The sequence below is a fragment of the Rhododendron vialii genome, chromosome 5a (assembly GCF_030253575.1).
Source record: "Rhododendron vialii isolate Sample 1 chromosome 5a, ASM3025357v1".
Lineage (NCBI taxonomy): Eukaryota > Viridiplantae > Streptophyta > Magnoliopsida > Ericales > Ericaceae > Rhododendron > Rhododendron vialii.
Genome location: NC_080561.1, coordinates 10731817 through 10751866, shown reverse-complemented (window position 1 = coordinate 10751866; position 20050 = coordinate 10731817). Strand labels below are relative to the sequence as shown.

At 40.3% G+C, this 20050-nt stretch overlaps 2 protein-coding genes across 2 annotated transcripts; both read right to left on the bottom strand.

Annotated features, from left to right (window-relative positions):
* Positions 1-234: 234 nt before the first annotated feature.
* Positions 235-8822, bottom strand: LOC131327291 (CBS domain-containing protein CBSX1, chloroplastic-like). The gene is made up of 8 exons (XM_058360382.1): positions 8436-8822; positions 8272-8362; positions 8102-8166; positions 2909-2957; positions 2514-2566; positions 1207-1322; positions 775-832; positions 235-680 (listed from the first exon to the last, which is right to left on the bottom strand). The coding sequence occupies exons 1-8, from the start codon at positions 8619-8621 to the stop codon at positions 603-605; spliced, it is 696 nt and encodes a 231-aa protein (XP_058216365.1). The 5' UTR covers positions 8622-8822; the 3' UTR covers positions 235-602.
* Positions 8823-9935: 1113 nt separating this feature from the next.
* Positions 9936-19809, bottom strand: LOC131327290 (probable E3 ubiquitin ligase SUD1). Its single transcript, XM_058360381.1, has 9 exons — positions 19353-19809; positions 15682-16371; positions 13121-13888; positions 12823-13034; positions 12406-12732; positions 11685-11845; positions 11436-11599; positions 11208-11354; positions 9936-10638 (listed from the first exon to the last, which is right to left on the bottom strand). Exons 1-9 carry the CDS (start codon positions 19590-19592, stop codon positions 10132-10134), a joined length of 3216 nt encoding a protein of 1071 aa, XP_058216364.1. The 5' UTR covers positions 19593-19809; the 3' UTR covers positions 9936-10131.
* Between the last annotated feature and the right edge of the window lie 241 nt (positions 19810-20050).

Below are 20050 nucleotides of genomic sequence, written 5' to 3'. Positions count from 1 at the left end.
ACATTGGTCGAGTGAGAACATGATACCCCGAGGCTCAAAGAAAAAAAGGAGAAGAGAACATGATAGCAGGTAAAGAGTCACTTCCTCACGCTAGCATGTTCAACTCCCACTGCAAGATAAAAATATTAGCCACCAGAAGTTTATCTGGCCGTTAACTTCACCAAACTAAGGATTGAATGAGGTGCTCAAACTAAGGATTGAATGAGGTGCACGTAAGCTGCTTCGGACACCCAATTTTCAAAACATGTATATGCATATATAGCTCAAGTTTGTCATAGTTTTGCTCCCCAAACACAAATACACGTATCACAGTTCAAAATTTTACACAAGACTGCTTAATCAACGCTATGAAATCCCAATCAAAGCTCCTCTATTTCATCAAACAATGAGGAAATGCTAATTAAGACTAGAGGCACAAGCACAAAGAAAGTGATTAAGGACAAATGAAGACATATAGACTGAAGGAGGTTTATCATTACTGACCTCCAAATGCTGCAATTGATATGGCAAAACGTTTCAGATATTCGAACTGCCTTCTCCTATTCTGATGCTATAGTTGGCCAAACAAAATACCCTCTGAGATCTTCAAATATTCATGATCTTCAATTATGGTATCTCTCGTTAGCATGTTTGATCTGAAGAGCAGCTCTAACGACATTTCCCCTTGTAATGATTCCAACCTTTTACAGATAGAGACCAATGAAAAACTAGTTTTGCCAATGGGGAATGGACACGAAAAATCAAACGAAGTGAAAGCAGAGAAAAATATTTTACCAGCATGCCATCACTGTCTACAACAGGCAGACGACGGTACTTTGTTTCGAGCAACAACCTGAAATTAGAAAAATCAGTGAAAAGGACATGATTACGCCATTTTAAAATGAATAAAGTGGTTTTCGGCAAATGCACAGTGACATGGGTTACGTATTTTCTTCCTATTATTTTCTCCATTCTTTTTAGTAGCACGACCATTTCATTAATAAGCAGAATTCGTCCACAATAATAATTACTTTTTGGCGTCACATCTTTCCAGGATAAGGTTCAACCAAATCTAATGCTTTCAAAGAACCAGGAAAACCCCTTTTTGCCAAATTTTAAGAGGTTCACAAGGAACATGAGTTGTCCTACTTGTAAAGGATGAAAAACCGTTCAAAAACTGGCCTTTAAATAACTTTTGATTAATGGAAGCATAGAAGGAGCAAGTACCTCGCAGCATCCTCAAGATTGGTGGTTTCACGGACAACAAGAGGAGCAGGTGTCATCAAATCGCCCACAACTTTTCCATTAGTTTTACTAAGCAGTCTCTGTATCCTATTAAATGCCTGCCATATTGTTCATAACCAGTAAGCTATAGCCCGAGATGCAATATTTCAACCAATTTATCAAGAAACATACTAGAAGAGCCATCAGTTCAGATTACTAAGAAGTTGCCACCACCATGCCTAGAGAGTAGAGAATTCTCATGTCATGTGATGTTTTTAAACCTCTAGAAACGTGGAAATGAATAGACTATATTCATAGCCGATAAAAAAAAGAACTATACAGTCTCTCCCTAGAAAATAGACTGCAAATGAAGAAGCTCAAACTCCCAAAACAACCAGAGAATAAACACGGAGCAAGAAGGAAAACCATTGAGCTTTCCTCGGCAACTTTCCCTTGTTAAGATAAGAGTATGGGCTGAAAAGAGCGCTTTGTATAGGTTGCGTTTGCTGGGCTTCCAGACAAGGAAGAAAACCTTCTTCCATAGTAGAACTGTGACTGTTGAACTAGTTAGAGCTTCTAAGTTTGCATACTTCCACAGCCTCACAGGCAAAAAGTTATTTTAGTCTCCATGAAGATCCAAGAAATGACATGACACGAACATGCCAATCAGCTACTTCATAAGGACACCCAAATCCACTATATTTACAGGTGCATTGTCAGTTAGCTTTTAGTTTCATGGTATGTCAGATTGACATGGCTAGTAAAGATCGGGAAAGGACTTTAGGATTTGTAGGAAAGATTGTCTATGTAATGCTCATGGGGTATTGAGTTGGTGGAGTCTTCAGCGTCTAGGTTTTGTAGAAATTGATTGTTTATTCCTAGATCCATCCATCCGTTGTTTATTTCTCTAGTTCGAGTAGTTCATCTGTATCTTCCTCTATTGTGGTTGCTTATTATTAATTGCTCTGTTTTCATGCTTCCTTGATCTAGTTCCATCAGATTGAAAATGATTTTTGTCAAATTAACTAACCCAGAACTACAATTAATCAGCATAATTCCGAGTAGATCCATTGCAAACTCTCCATTTCCAATGGTCTTGCAAAAGAGAGCAGATCAATAGGTGCACCATGTTACTTAGGGTGTTCTTAAAATTATGAGAATCAAATGTGACTAATTCATATCACCATAATTTTAACTGTAACCTTCCTCGCCTTGTCGACAACAAAACAGTAGATTGGAAGTCATAATGGAAGGTGGCAAAACTACCATTAGAGCATGAGAATCAATTAGAGAAGAGCTCTCTTACATACCTTCCAGGAACTATCAACATCAGGGAACAGGTTTGCATCTGAATGACCACCACCTATGAGCCAGAAACAAGATTCATTAAGTAAAAATAAAAATTCACTGGGAAGAACTGAATAATAGTGTTCACCGAAAAAGAATCTCCGTGAGTTTATCAAATAGTAATTGCACCAATCTAACTATCACAATACTGACAATGATGCCCCCACTTAAATAACCAGGATTCTTGTGACCAAACTAGATACAGAAAGCCATATGATGGATAAGAAAGACACCTCACAATACTGATAATGATGCCCCCACTTAAATAACCAAGATTCTTCGGACCAAACATATTATAAAACAAATATAACCATATAACTAAATTTTTCGAGGACAAAATGTAAATCTCAAGTAGTACCTGAGATAGAATCAAGTGCTAACAAGTCATAATCTGAAACAACACCAACCTGCAGCCACAATATTCGTTTTTGCCACTAAATAATTATAAAGATCTCATGCAGGGAGCAGAAATACGTTGAGAAAGAATAAAAAAGAAAGAAAGTAAAATGGAGAATCAGCATATGGTACTAATATCAGAGTAGCATCTGAAAACTACAAAACAAAAACAAAAACACCAGGACATCCTCAAAGGACCAAGATATTGTCTCCTAACAAGCCCAAAGACTTGTTCCACAAAGACTACCATCAATCTAAACTATCCAGATGGAAGATTAATGCATGGCTAGAAAAAATATATCCACGGCCACAGATGATGGCATTTGCAAAAAAAAAAAAGGTTCCTGTCAACTTAGCACATAAACTTGCAAAGGTCCTCAAAGCATAGACCTAAAGTTTGAGAACATTATAATATGAGACAATAATTTTACATGAACAGCCAATTGCATCTAGGCTATGAATAGCAGCAGCAATTAGCTATTGATCTATAAGAGGCTTAAAAATAGTCTGGTATTCATAAATTTGGACTCAGCGCTGTACAGCAATAAGTACAACATAAAAGAGACCAAACCTCCATCAATCTAGTTACTCATCCCTAGATAGCATCGTTGGTGCACAACCCTGAATTGTGATCAAATTACGTACTTAATATTCCGCACTTGAGAATCACTAATAGTGGATTCTTCTTTGTGACACACAACTCCAGACAAGAATGAAGGTAATTAAGAACTCAGCAGTAATTTGTTGTTAAATTTAGCAAAACAATCTCCTTACCTCTTATACCAATTGATTCAAGTTGAAATTGACAGAAAAGCAAGATTAGCAGTCATTGATTCCAGTAGCAATTGTTAGAATTAGAAAAGCAAGATTAGCAAGATTCCATTACAATGTCAGCATCTACGTCAATCAAGCAAATACTTAAGGTGCTAACTGAGCTAAATGGATTTTGAATTTACCACAATGCTTTTTTTAAGATATTTTAAATGAAGTCATCATCTTTCTAATAATGTACGCAATAGTCATAGTATTGCATCAAAAGAGCCTCTTTTGCGTATAGCCCCATTTTCTAAAACAGTCCCAAGTAAAATGAAGAAACAGTTCAAATGGTTTTCCTTTCTCAAAACTAAACTTAGCCTCATCATTTACTAGCACTGGCTCCCGCTTTGAAGGACCATCAGTGAACTGATACAAAGAAAGGGAGAAATCATGGGGAGTATAGATGCCCAGGTTTGCAAAAATCTTAAGTGAACATACCTAGAGCATTACAGTCATATGCCCCTATAATGATTGGGAAGTACAACAGTCTGGACTACCATGTGGACATAGGTCATATCCAGTAGATTTCTTAAAGCGGGGCAATAAGAAGAGAAGGAGACCAGAGATGGAACCTCAAGAGTCAGAACTTTACACCAATCCCCAATCAACGGGAACATGACTAGACATAAAATAAGTAGGGATATGGAGCAAGCATGTACATGGCATGTAAAATCTAACAGGGGCAAAGATGTCGTAGGCGCAAGCTCTTCCCTCCAAAGTCCAAACCCAAATGCACCATACATGCAATGTGTATTGAAAAGACAAACATTGTTATTAACTCTGCCAAACATGCTTCGAAAAACGCCTAATCCACAAAACACTATCTGACTTTTTAAACTAGTTTAGTAGTCGTGGGGAAGGTAAGCGATGGAAGATTTGGCTAAGTCAAGAAGTTTGCCTAACCAACCCCAGTGTGACACGCAGCATTGCAACCGCGTGACAAGTGGCAGCAGGGCAGACAACCACGAGTGGTCAATTGACACCTATATGATGCACACAAGTTCATGTTTGCTCCGGCACGAGGCAGGACCCCAGGGGCCCTCTGAGCTTGGTTGCAGTATTGGCATGGCTAAGCAAGTCATGACCTTGCCCGTACAAAAGTAGGGGAGATGAAGATCTAGTGGCACGGTGGCTTCAAAAGGAAAAGGGTTCGCCACGAGACTCGTGGGACCTAAGGAGTGTCGTCACCCCGTGGTCAGGAGTTATGGAATGGGACACATGCCAATGATTTACAGAGCCACCTAGCGCCTGAGTACTCGCCCACATGTCTATAAATATGAGACATTCCTCTCATATTTCTCAGAGAGGATAAGACTGCCAGAGAGCAGTGTTCCAAAACAAGGAATTAATCGGCGATTAATCGGCAATTAATCCCTGGTGGGGCTTATCCGATTAGGTCCGATTACTAATTAATATGCACCGGTTAATCGCCGATTAATCGCTCGAAGGTGGTCGACGGCCCGACTAGCGCCTAGCGACTTTTAGAACATTGCTAGAGAGATAAAGTTGGTGAACATTGATTCTTAAGAAGGAGAATATCCTTTACTTGGTGTCTGATGTCTCTATTGTCTTTCTCTTAGAAATTCTGATTAAACATCACCCACACAGAGTGACTGCCTTAGGGCTTGTTTGATAACCTAAATTCAGCACTTAATACTGAATCAATTAAGTAATAAGTGATTCAGTAGGTTTGATAACCACATTTCATATTACTTAACAAATTAAGTACCACTTAAAATATAGGCTAAAAAGTTGAAAAAAATTAAGTAGCTTTGAGCTACTTAATTCTGGCTGAATTTTTGTGTACTTACATTCAACCGTCATACCACCACCACAACCACTTCCACCACCACCACCACTACCACCACCTCCACCACTCCACCACCACCACCTCCGCTACCACCACTCCTCCTCCACCACCACCACATCACCACCACTTCCTCCACCACCACCACCACCACCAGCTCCACCACCACCACCACAACCACATCACCACCACCAGCTCCACCACTCCACCACCACCACTACCATCACTACACCACCACCACCACCGCTCTTACCACCACCACCACCACTCCACCACCATCACCACCACCGCCACTCCCCCACTACTACCATCACTACACCACCACCACCACACCACCACCACCACCACTACCACCACCACTACCACCACACACCACCACTCCTACCACCACCTCCACCACTCCACCACCATCACCACCACCGCCACCGCCACTCCACCACCACTACCATCACTACACCACCACCACCCCTACCAGCACTCCTACTACCTCCACCACTCCACCACCATTACCAAAAGTATATTGTGACCATTAGTAAATTAAGATAGAATTGGAACAAAATTAATTCATCATTTTTATTAATTCAGTACTTAATATATTTATCAAACAGATTTTCAGCTTAAAAATTTCAGCACTCAGTTTCCAGTACTTAATTTTTCAGCTTTCAGTTTTCAGTTTTCAGTTTTATCAAACAGCCCCTTAGTCTATTATGTATTCTCTTGCCTTCTTCTTCACCCCGTGGATCACTCCATCTCCCATTCTTTTAATCGCCAATAATTTTTACCTCTCCAGCACTTCAATTATTCGGAGTACTAGGGCTCATATTTGAACCTCTCTTACAATAATCAAGTTTTGTACAATGCCTATTGTCAAAACAGTATCTGATTTTCTGAAATAGGTTGGTAGCAAGCTGTATTACTTTGTTCTACAACTTGATTTAATCCCAGACTGCAAAAAATAGCATGGTTTAGGTAAGTTGGACATCTACATGAAGAAAGCAACAAACCAAACCTCATACAAGTTAACACTTGATTAGTAGCCTTACAGCGGATAACTTCTAATTCGTGGAAAACAACCATAATAATTATCTTGTTCAAATTCATTTTCTGAAGATGAATCCCTTTCTAGTTTCCCATAGTGTTTTACTGCCATTTCACCTTTCTTGCCAATGCGGGATACTACCGGAGATTCGTGTTTGTAAAAAGATATTCACCTATCCTTGCAACAGGAAGGCAATATAATCCTTTCATATCCATCATGATGTAATAAATTATCCCTTTTTTGGTACGTTATCAGTTTCTCACAAACAATGCAATCAAATACAGTTCTGAATTGGAGACTAGAGCGGCACACATTGACACCCCAATCATCACATCCCTTATAATTACCAGTGCCACATTGTCAAGGGAACGCTTACCTAGTGAGACCCAAAATTGACACCGTATGACGCAATTTTTATAGCAAGTTTTCACTTTGCAACCTCTGTTAACTGCTTCAGAGATCTACCACTCTAGAGCAGGTGGTAGGATCTTGTCCCCCCTCCGCGGTGGCCAGAGTTTGAGCCCCCCGAGGGGTGGTGTTTGGGATTTCAAGACTATGGATAGCCTCTGAATCCTCCGTTGACTAACATCCTACTAATTCCCACTAACTATAAAAAGATGGGGGTAAAAAAAACTGCTTCAGTTATCCTACAATGTTTTGAGTTTACGTCACATCTGTTCTTATCTCCTCAAATCATTGACCGCTTCAGTTTTTTAATACGAAATTCGATAGCCATAGCACACGCGCTTCCCTATTTTATACAAGTAAAATGCTCACGGAGATTTAACTACTGCAATTGTAGAATAATACTATTTGACTTGTTTCCATTGTGTAACAAGATGTAAGTACTTAAAACATAATCAGACAAGTAGTCAACCGTTACTCCATCATGAATGACATAACATTTAATATTGCACTGTCACAAAATTCAAGGTCTAGATTCTAGAACAAACAGCACAGGAGGTCTCCCAACACTGTTGTCAATCCCGTACCACACCGGCAACAAAACAGAACACATACCTAGGGGTTCTGTGCCGCTCAAAATCCCGATATGTGCCGATCGATACCGGGCGTACCAACTTGTGCCGGAATCTCGGCTGGTACAAAAAAGATTGTGTATTTTTTTTTCCTTGCTAAAAAAAGGCTTGAATTTTAAGATGGTCAACAAAACTTGGAGTCTATCATATGTTGATCATCTTAATTTGTTATTAGGACTAAGGTTAAGGCATATTAAAGTGTTAGAATTTGTTTTATAAGGTTTTTGCTTATTCAAAAAAAAATATTAAAAATACATCAAATATATGTTGCTGACAATCTGGAACGCATCGATACCGGTCCGCAGTCGTACCGTCCTAATAGAGAAAATGGTATATTTGCCTGTGAGGGATTGACAACTCTGCTCCCCCAACGGTCTTTAACAGATTAAACAATTAGACTCAGCGATGATAAAAAAAAAAAAAAAAACAATTAGACTCGGCGAATATTTAAATTACCAATTTCCAGTTGTCATCAATCACAGGAAAGCCGGTAATTCTTTTATCCACAAGAAACTCTAGAGCTGTTGAGAACAAAATCGGTGATAAGATAATGAAGTAATCATAAATAAATACTGTAGTACCTAATGACAGAGGGAACAAAAATAAAAATTCCGCGTCTTAATTACCTTCATCAACAGTCGTCGTAGGTTTGACAACGTGCAACTCTTCCTTCTTCGTCATGAAATCACCCACCGTGTAAATAATCGCGCTTCTTGGCTGCAAATCATCGACCAGAGTAAGAGAGATGTATAGAGAGAGAAGGAAGAGAGAGAGAGAGAGAGGTAATTACAGGCGTGGAATTAGTGGTGCCGGGGGAGGAGGCGGAAACGACGAGCGGGCGTCGGCGAGAGCAGAGAGGGATGAAGGAAGGGCGTGGTGCGGGGGCGATTGGATGGCCGAGGGGGAACGGTAACTGAGAGCGATGGCGGCGGTGTACGGCGGGGAAGGGGGAAAGAGAAACGGAAATTGAATTCATCGTCGCGTTTCGGATTGGGAAATTTTGAATGGTGGAAACTGTGCGTTGATGCAGCGGGCGGGCGGGCGGGCAGGCAGGAGGCGCTGTTTGGAGAGGAATAATTGCGTTTCGTGTGAGAGAGAAAGTGCGGCCTGCGTGACTGGAAAAGCGCGGCCAACGACTGGAAAAGCGCGGCCAAGGTCGTCGGTTGGAAGTTGCATGTTTTCAACTCAACTATCAAGCACCTACTAGTGGATCACGTGGGACCCGAGAAAATTGAGATATCGGAGTACAAATTGATGAGCCTAACCAGGCAGTCAAAGTGGTAGGCGCTAAGGTTGCAAACGAGCCGAATTTTATTGTGTTACAGTTAGGTTTCAAAAAATTGAGCTCAAGTCTACACGAGCCAGAGGGCTGCAAACAAGCGTTGCGTTTTAGTTAGGCTGAATTAATAAACGTGTCAAAAAATTGTGCTCGAGCCTAAATGAGCCAGAGCCTGATTCATTTGTTAAACGAGCCTCCATAAATGAGTTGAACATACTTTTTTTCGAGCCGAACCGAACTTTGGAGTGTCAATTTCGACTCGTTACTGAGTGTAATGAGTTGAGAGAGAGAATTTATCATTCAAGACAATAACCCTCATCCGAAATGATAAGTGTATCCAAGAGCACCAAATAATTTATCATTCAAGACAATAACCCTCATCTGAAATGACCAACCCGTGTCTGCCATGTGAAAATGGTTTATGACTCATTTGGTGGTGGACCCAATTTCATTGATATTATTCGATACTAGTATTCTTTTTTCAATGAGACGAAAAAATAGGTGGTTGGTATAAAGGAGTTCTGTTTAAATCTTTCACGACACCAAGTGACCCAATAATGTACGGAATAGGGAACGCCACTGTTTAACCAATAGTAAATTGTCCACCTCTTTTTTGCTGAGAAAAAGATAGAAATAAATTAGAAAGTAGAACAAGGCCTTGTCAATGGGGCTACTAATCGAACCAAACTATTCTGAATTCGAATCCGTGCTCGTGTTCGTTTGTTAAAAACTTCTTCTAGATCAATTTATTTCATTGACAAATCAAGTTTGAAAAACTTACTACAACTCAGCTCATTCAGCTTATAACACAAAAAAAATTCAAGCTACTCGAAATTGACTTGTATTTGGCTTAATTATAGCTCGTTTGAGCTTAGCTTGTCTCATAAGCAACCTAAGCTATAAAAAAAAACAAGTTCGAAGCTCGTGAAGTTTTCAAACAAAGCTTGATCAATCACGTGCTTGGCTCGTTTGATTTGTTTATCAAGACTCAAAATTCAAATATGGACAAAATTTTCAGATTTAAATTAAGTTTAAGTTAAGTCTAAAAAAACGGAGCCTTTGTGTGAACATACAAATAAAATTTTGTATCTAACTTCTGGCGATTAAAACCTTCCCAAATCATATTTACAACCTAAACAAATAAGTAAAATAGAGACAGCAAATAACCCCTCTTAAAAAGGTGTATAAAATGAGCCCTATCTCTTAATCAGGCATTTTGCCGGTCAAGATGCCTAAGTCTCAACCCTCCATCTAATCCATCGCGGTCCTGCCTAATTAACCCAGTCCCCTGGGTATCGGAATTTCGTGCTTCCAAAGAACCCGTTTCACTTTGCCTTCTCCCCGAATCCTCTCCAAAGTTATGAAGCCTACGACCGATCAAATAGCGATCATCGCGAATAGAGTTATGGAGGTTGGTGAACCAGACATGGAACCTCTTGGCGCAAAAGCACAAAATGCTGAAACCAAGGCATCCCAGCCAGGCAAATCGATACACCGCCGAGTTAACCAACAATGGGTACCCAAATACGGGAAACACCCCTCGGGCCAAAACATAGGGAACACACAGTGCAGTAAGCAGCTTCATAGTAATTGGCAGAACTATCTCACGCAGTACCCAAAAGCCCTGCAGCCTGGAGAAACCATCTTCTCTCACCCTTTCGAACTTTACACGCCAACCCTCATCCACCAGAGGCACCATTTGCTCCAGCATGACCTGATCAATAGAAAATAAATGCTCAGTAGTGCTTAGACACTTGGAACAAAACATCCTGTCTTTTGCAAAATAGATTGCAACCTAGTCATAACATAGAAGGATTAAACTCGAAATCACAACTATTTTCCACGGAAATAAAGGAAATGATCCCAAAGCTGGCCATATCTAGCAGAGACCAGGCCCAGAGGTGGCGTCTGAACACGCCTGGAATTCTGGAGATGAATTTCAAGAGTTCAGACACCCCAAATAGAAAGAGTAGGAAATTTAAACTGAATAACCAATGCCTAATCTCAGGTACATGTATAATAGTAAAACAAGAGATTCCTAAGAACCCAGAGAATTGAAAGGAAAAATAGGCCACGTTGAACAAAATTGGGGAAAAATAGACAGCACGATGGTGACAGGAGCAAAATTCCTAGCGCATTTCGTCAATCCTATTGAGTATTGACATATCTAATTGGGGAATAGTTACACTTGCAAGTAATGTCTTACCACATTATTTCATAATCATTCTGCCACAAATTTCAAAATATAAGTTCCTTCACAGAAGTCGGAAGTTAAACACTTACCATTCTAGTCCAGATCTTAAGAAAAATGAGTCCCAAAGCCCAGTCCTGATACAAAAGGAAAACTGGGCTTTCATCCACAGGCACCCGCATTGGCACAATTACCAAAAGTTCAAAGAGCAGTCCAATTAACACCGGGATGACAAAAACCTGGAACAAAAATGTGATCGTAGAGTTGAGAAGATAGTAAACAGAATTACCGCAAACAAAAACAGGATGGCATTTTCTTACCCATATTGACAGCAATGCGGAACTCTTCAAAATAATGACACACCATTTCCAAATTTGTTTTAGCAGAACTTTAGCCCTCCTTGTTTTAACGTGCTCAATGGAATACCTAGCCCCAGCTAAGGCAGTCCAAATAATATAGACTCCAATGGCAAAAGAATATAAATCTACACAAAATAGCAGCAACAGTTAATATTTTCCTCACGGAAGCAAGGAACTCAAGGCTGAACCAATCTGAGTCAATCTTATTACCATTGCACTTGACCCCATGAGTTACTGGGAGAAGAGGGATGCGGTTGAAAAGTGTACGTCCAATAGAAACTGGTACAACTACTAAGGCAGAGTTAACTATAAGTAGAGTCATCCAAGCCATCACCAACAACAGCACAATCCGAAGCACAAATACGTACCTTCTACAAGACAAAATCAAAAAACATAAGACCGCAACAAAAAAAAAATGTCAGAAGCATTCAGAAGAATACTAGTTCGAAACATAACCCATAATTATTCACCATCTGAAAAATATAAAGGTTCTGGAGAGAAGTATTGTAGAACGTGCCATTTTGATGAAAGACGAGTATGGTGAAGACTCTTTTACTAGTAATGAGACAAAAAATCAATACGAATCCGAAAACAGCACTAGTACTAGTGTCAATTTAGGAGTTCATGTGGCAAGCCTTGGGTTATTACTTATTAGTAATTGTAAGCCCCTCAACCACCAAACATGTGTTTTCCCAAAGCTTATGTGGCAGGTATGGCACTGACAAAAAGGATAATACGCTAAAAAGTTGAGACATAAAAGCAAGTGGCAACCAATGGTCACAGATTGAGGGGCTACAAAAGTACATTTGGACAAAATTCATGATAAACACAAAGTTGAAGGAAGAGAATTATTACTAACAGTTTTCCTGCAATGATGCAATTCACAGGCACAGTGTAAACTAAAGATGTCCTATTTCGTCATAGAACTTACTCTGAGTCAGCTGGTTCATCACCATCATACTCTTCTTCAAGATCAGTGTTTGCTAATACTAGCCTGCCTCTGTTCAAATCATCAGCAGCATGTCCTCCTGGTCTATCCGGCCTTGCTGGCTCCCCATTTCCGTTTTCAAGACCACCATTGTCCTCAGGTCTAGGCAGTAAGAAATCTGTTATACCCAGCACCCATCCAACTACGGTAAACCAGTAGCGGAGAATGGACTTGATTGTTACACGCAACTTAAAATGCTTAATCGCATATGGAATGCAGATTTGAAAGAGAAGCATATCAGCAGGGATTTCAGTGAATGGGTCAGATACACTGCAATGACAGGTGTGAATATTCATCTATACAGTGGCAATACATCAAACAGGAAAACAAAACATAAAAATAGTTGGAGAGCAATCTTACGAGACATCCAGCGGGAAAATTGATGGTGCCATTCGTACAGCAATTTTAACGGGTAAAAATACCAGCATCACTATCAAACTACCATAAACAGCAACAGACAGCAAAACCCTACGAGCATGTTTGTGCACAGGATCATCAATCAGATCACGGAAGGGGTTGTAATTTGGATCGGTCTGATCTCGAAGAAAGTAAAGAACGCCTTTGCGCAAAACCTACTAGAACATGCAGCAATTGCACATAAGGGTTGATTGTAATAAAATGAAATAAGAAAACAAAACATAGGTTGCAAAATCTATACCCCTCGAAGAAGGCTGACAAAGATACTTATTTGTAGCATATACACGATTCCTACACCCCAATGGACCAACGAGCTTGCTAATGGAGAGACTGAAAAGAAATCAACTCTTTGAGCAATCGACTTCCCGAACATTCTTATGGTACAAATATCCAGCCACCATCCGCACATCAGAGGAAAAACACCCAGTTCAATGACCAGAAGGAAAGCAACCTTAATCATGGTCATTAAATGTCTCATTGCTGCCACAAACTGCCTGAATAGGGTGGGTATTGTCTCTGCTAATGAAGCTATACCATAGAACCTACCCATTGTCAAGGGCTCACCCCTAGTGTACCGAATCAGTGCAACAATACCGAGATAGAGAAAGACCAAAGAGATTACAAACATGTATCCAACAGCAAGAGTAGCAACATCAGAAAGCCGTGATGTTCCAGCAGATGCACCACTCATAATATCAGCTGAGAGTAATGTGCTAAGATTATTCGATGATTCTTGTGGTCTTGTAGAATTTGCATTCAACATTTCAGCAACTGGGCCAAGAAAACTATTTTCTTGGTTATCGGGGGTCAAATTAGCAACAGCAGCAAGTGCATTCTTCAATGTTATATTGGCGAAGGAAAGGGCGGACTCCATAAGCGGCAATACCGTTGACAGCACTGGACTAGTAGCAGAGGACAACACCCATGACAGATAATGAAGTATAATTCGTCCCAACCAAAAGGGCACATAGATGACAAACCCAAGGAATACCACGTTGCTGACAAGAACCTGTAGAAAAATAGTACCCCAGGTAAACACCATTCTTGACTCAAGCCTGTAAATTTTTTTATTTTTTATTTTGAAAGGCAAGCCTGTGAATTTGAAACAACCTAAAATGAAAAACAGGAACAAAATATATTCCCCATGCATGCAAGCCCATGCAGCATTCCAGTAATTGAAAGCCACTGCAATGATGATTATATCCACGAGGGCATGATGAAATCAAAACAAAAAAGAAATCAAGTAAGAATATATTAAAAGAAACTTTGTAACTCTTCTAGGTTTGTATAAACATTGCCAGCCCCAAGCCCAAAAAAGGAGGACATGTGAGGTAGGATGACAGTTAAAATCAAGTCAAACTGCCATGCAAATCCACCAGGTAAACCAATGTGAATAACTGCCCGACACATTGAACTTCAGTTCAGTAAAACCCACTAGACAACAGCTGTAAACCTCCCCAAGGCGCACTTGGGAGACAGCCCACAAGGACCCGGAGCAAGGGTGAGAAAAGAAAAAAAAGGAAAAGCTTTATTGAGATGAGAAATAGGGAAAAAGGATGGAAAACAAAGAAAAATGGATTAACCTTTATTGATCCATTTCTTTTCTCACCAAATCTCATCACATTGGTGAGATTTGGAGAGAAACCACAACCCTTTCTTTTCTCTCCATTTCTCACAATCCAAAGGTCTTGTAAGTGTACACGCAACAAAACACACAACACTTTCCATCAATACAGCACACCAATCGAGGGAGTAAATTACCCCTTGTACCCCAATTCACCCAAAACCTCCCTCTGTTATGTCCCATCCCCAAGGATACCTTCAACCATAGAATTTGACATCATAAACATAGAAGAACAAATTCCACTGGTGAGAGTATAAACATTAAGATCCTATGATTATAACAACACAAGGCTTCATATGAGGTGGCAATCAAGGATAAAGATGGTACCCAAGAAGGCAACAGACCAGGTGATTGAGCCTCAACGCTTATCTGCTATTGCATAATATTGGTACGTGTTTGACCTGCTTAGGAGGGAAAGCTTGAAAAGATGAGGAGGCGCTTTGAGAGAGTGTTCTCTCTCTAAGAGCCTAAGCTTTCATATGAAATGGTGTTTAAAACTTAACATCTACCAAGACTACAAATGAACAAATATTGGCCTGAAGTATCCCTCTAAATAAGAAAACTAGACACAAAAAAACTCAGACATGCATTTACAACTCTACAAGATGTCTTATGATTTGGAGAAAATATAAAGAGAGAAGTGATGATATCAAAATTTAATAACTATAACTACTTTCTGAACCTTGTTTATCCACTTAATAAGATGGCGAATATTGAACTCCAAACTATGACTGCTAGTTGCCGAACATGCTTAGATATTGATATTTGTCTTGCTTGTGTTGTAAGACTGCCAGTGTATAAAATGACCCATGTCCATGTATAAGAAACTGGGAGTGAAGGGTGGCGATTGAGTAAAACTTTGCTAGTCTCTACCATATTTCATGGGCTGACCATATCAACCGAAGTGAATATTCCTAGCTCATAACTCCCACTGATGGATAATCCCGCATATATGTTAACATGCATGAGAAGTTAAAAGAGACTTGAGGACATTCAAAAATACAACCAGCCTACAAAGGATAGGGCAAAGAGTTGATATTAAACAAGTCTCTTCACTTGCCCCAAATTTAACCTGAAGGTGGAAGGCCCCAGTTGCTAGCTCATCTCAATTAATTGGAGATATCCAAGTCTAAAGGAAACAAAGTTACCCGAGATGCAAAGCATAAAATTGTACTTACAGTGAGTGCGTTTTCCAGCAAATGGAAAACAGGCCCCTGCATCCCAACTAGCTCCTCGAAGGGTACATCCTCTGCACCATCAGCATCATCCAAATCATCAAACATTTGTTCGACTTGAGCCTCAAGACGAGCTGCCTGCATCTCCAACCTAGCAGCAACATTTTCTGCATTCCTTCTGATTATTTGACCAGCTCCAGCAACTCCTTGTGCCCCACCACCATCTTCCCCATTTGCTTCACCCGCTAAATTCCTATTAGCATGTCCAGGAGGTCTTCTTGCAGCACGAGCACCATTTCTATCTCCATCTTCTCTGTCAGCATCCTGCCCTCCAATTTCTCGTAAATGCCTGAAATAATCCCTCAACGACGTGGCTCCAAGAAAAATAAACACAATGCTTGCAGAAAGTAGGAACCCATGCAGACAATCAGTCAGAAAGGCTGTAGAAGATATATGACTCAAGAAAAGACTTTGAGCTTCACCAAAACTCTTCACAAATGACAATCGCCAGATCCAATATGTAATGAAGGGAATGACAAGGAGCCAAACTGTAAGTACAAAAATAAGGCGCAACAAAAATTGCACAACATGGCACGCTTTCATGGCCATCCCCACCAAAATCTCCTGAAAAGGAAGCCTCGCTGGAGCATCCTTAGCATAAACAGGTGAGAACGAAAATGCATGCTTGCAGACCTGTCATTTTATAACAAGTGAACTAATTAAGGAAAACCAGCAGTACAACAATAACCATTTAAGTACTGATAAGAGAAAAAGAAGCATGGCTTAGCAAAAAAAAAGAGAAAAAGAAGCGTGGCAGAGAGTATAGAATTGCATTTAAGTAAACATACAAACCAAAGTGTTGACTTCATAGCATTTCAATCATTGGAATCTTAGAGCAATCCACATTTAAGTGTTCCTTTGAAGAAGGAAGAAGAGGATTGCAGTCCACTTTACAATTTGAAAAGATCCAAAAGGAGAAGTACAGCCTCCAAAGCCTAAATACCAGTCCTGGGAAAACTCTTTTTCCAGCGGCAGGAGAAATTCTTCCGTAGGCCAAGAAGACCCTGTCAGTCAACTGACATGGTGTGCCCAGCCATTTAAAAACAGATACATCGCATTAAAACAGCCACGTCAATTTAATGACATGCACAATCTCCCAGGTGGTGAACTCTGTTAACTGACAATCAATAACTTCGTTAAACCGTCACTCTTTCTCCTCTCTCACTTCTCTTGTCATTAAACCAAAGGTTCAAAATACACCTGGTCCCACCATCCCCAATTCGTGGCCATCATTCTCAACCCCCCAAAACACACCGCCCCCCCTCCAAAAAAAAAAAAAAACTCTATTTAATTTACCTAACAATCCACCCAAACACACCGCTTCCCTCCCCCAAAATGACCGTTGTACCTCCCTCAAATACAGATACACTTCCTCAAGGATTTCAATTATTTAATCCAATGATGGTCCCGTAATCTGGCCAGTCCCTTCTCTCTCTCCCCCTCCTTCACAAATCAGTGCGCACTGATTCATTAAAGAGCAGAGCTTTGTATGAATGCACTTCTGCCAAAAAAAATTCAACAATGGCTCTGCTATATCACGAAGAAATTCCATTAAAAAACACTTCCATCTGCCGAATGAATCTCCGTTCAATATCCCTTAATCTCCATCAGCCGTTCATTACGGTTCTGTGGTTTAATTTGAAAGGTCATGCTTTTCAATTCAATTGTTCCAAGTTCTGAAGGCGCAACTCTAATTTAGATTTCTTAACAATAGGCTTAAAAAATTTAATGTCAGTTAAAGAAGTTTACTGCCTTAAAACATTTTCGTGTAACAGAGTTTTGTAACGTGGACTGCTGTGGCAGACTTATGCTGTGTGCCTGTTTTTAAATGGTTGGGCATACCACATCACATCACCCAAGTAACATTGTCTTCCTGACCCACCAAAAACATTCACCATCGGGAAAGGCAGTTTTCATGGTCATCACAATTCCAATATGTTACATCAGATAAAAATAATCACCCACTCCCCAAAAATGTACCCCAGAGCCAGCCAACTTAAGAAGATTATTCTCTATCCCAGCCGCTTCATTTCAGGTAGCGCCTAGCAAGACACTCCAAAATTAACTCCTCATACTGCCACCTGAACATAGTGGGTTCTTAAAGTATGAGTTTGTTTCCACCAAATCAAACTCATTTGTAATCCATGGCCTCCTTCATTTTGTCAAAGGTCCACAAGTTTTACTTGGTGTTGAAAATGTCCAACTCTCTCGTCAGAATATACATAATGGGAACCAGCCTTCACTTGAAAGGAGTCAAAAGGACTGCAAAACCAAGTTACTAGGTCGGACCCCCAGTGTTGCTACCTTCCAGAACAAACACAAAAAACTAAGTGAATGAAGCGGGGGGGTGGGCCGGTGTTGGTTCTCCTTTCTTTCAGTCTCTAGTTTCCTATAAGTTATCCCTTCCATAATTTATATCATGTGAACCAACACTACGATTGCACTGTAAATTTGTTTAAACAGAGCCAATTTAACAATAAATACAATGAAATGCTCAAATTTCTGGATACCATATTTGTTTTGAATAATTCATAAGCACAATAACCTATGCAAAAACCACAAAACAGAAAAGGAAAACCCTAAACCCGATTCAACCTAGGTCATGACAATTATCAGATATTTCTCACAAACAAAGCAATAATTCAAGAATGCATTCGACCAAACGGCCCAATTGATACACAATCTAGCCAATTGAACCTAGGTCATGACAATTATCATATATTTCTCACAAACAAAGCAATAATTCAATAATGCATTCGACCAGACGGCCCAATTGATACACAATCTAGCCAATTGATTGCATTCACAAACCTAAACTACGATTTTATCAAAGTCCTTTTGATGAAAGCCAATTCACCAATACTTACCAAAAAAATGCCTAAAGTTCAGGATACCAAATATTTTTATTCGAAGAACTCATAACCTCAATAGCCTATGCAAAAACGATTCAACCTAGTTGATGAAAATTATCATATATCTCTTGTAACAAAGAAAAAAAAATCAACAATCATTTCGACCAGAGGAACCTATTGACACACAAACACGCCAATTGATTTCATTCACAAACCTTAACTACGATCTTATCGTGAACAAGTCAACAAGCCAACTGACCAATAATTACCACAACATGCCTAATGTTCTGGATACCAATATTATTTTTGTTCGAAGAACTCGAAACCTCAACAGCTTAAGCAAAAACGATACCACCTAGTTCAAGATTTCTCTCAAACAAAGTAACAATGACCAGAGGGCCTAATTGACACACAAACAACTCGCCAATTGACCTTCCACTCTCAGTCCAAGATCTCGCGAATTTTACGGATGTTTTTACAAGACGCTTTTAAGCATGCACGTTACGTGACTTAGGTCATCGATTCGACCAGAGGGCCCAAGTGACATAAACTCGCCAATTGACCTTCCACTCCCGCTCTCAATCCTCGCTCTGCGCTCTCACTCTCAATCCTCGATCTCAAAAATTTTACAAGTGCCGGATGTTTATAAAAAGACGCTTTTTTCATGCTGTGCTCCGGCTCACTCACGCACATTACGTGACTTATTAGGTCACGACAATCATCATGTATTTCTCATAAACCGAGAGGTATAAAAAGAGGGACCTCGCATTGGCGGGCGCTGCTGTGATTGAGCCACTGGAGGAGGCAGTCTTGGTGAACGAACTTGATGCTGCCGCTGCAGGCGCAAGGGTACTGGAGAGGGTTCTCCGTGTCTCCTGGATTACGGCAGATACGACAAACATCTCCCTCTTCATCGTCGTCGTTTTGATTGGTCGGCGGATTAATTCCCGGCGAAGAAGTGGAAGGGTTCACGACGGGATCGAGTGACGCGGCGATCTCCATGAGATACGGTGGGAGATTTACGGTTCCAGTGGATCTCTCTCTCTCTCTCTCTCTCTCTCTAGGGTTCGAATTGTGAACTGCAGGGAGGTGGATTATCTTATGTGGTGGATGGAGAGAGGGGGAAACGGGAAGGAAACGGACCTGTACGTGTTGGAGGAGAGAGAAGATGCACACGCAAGTACGCCCGTGTGATTTTACACCGGAGATCCTCTCTACCATAAATGGGTGTATCTGTACCGTGATGTTTTAAGTCATTAGATTGCTTGAGCTTAGCATGTTTCAAAATTTTCTTGTAATTCAATGGCCGAAAATGCGTAGAGGTACAAAGAATTCAGTATAGAGGATTTGATTCAATGATTTTAGAGGAAGAGAGGGGAACTTTATTTCGGGCGTTATAAAAGCCAGTCTTATGTACGTGTAGTCACCGGCATCGAATTACTTTAGACACAATTCGTGAT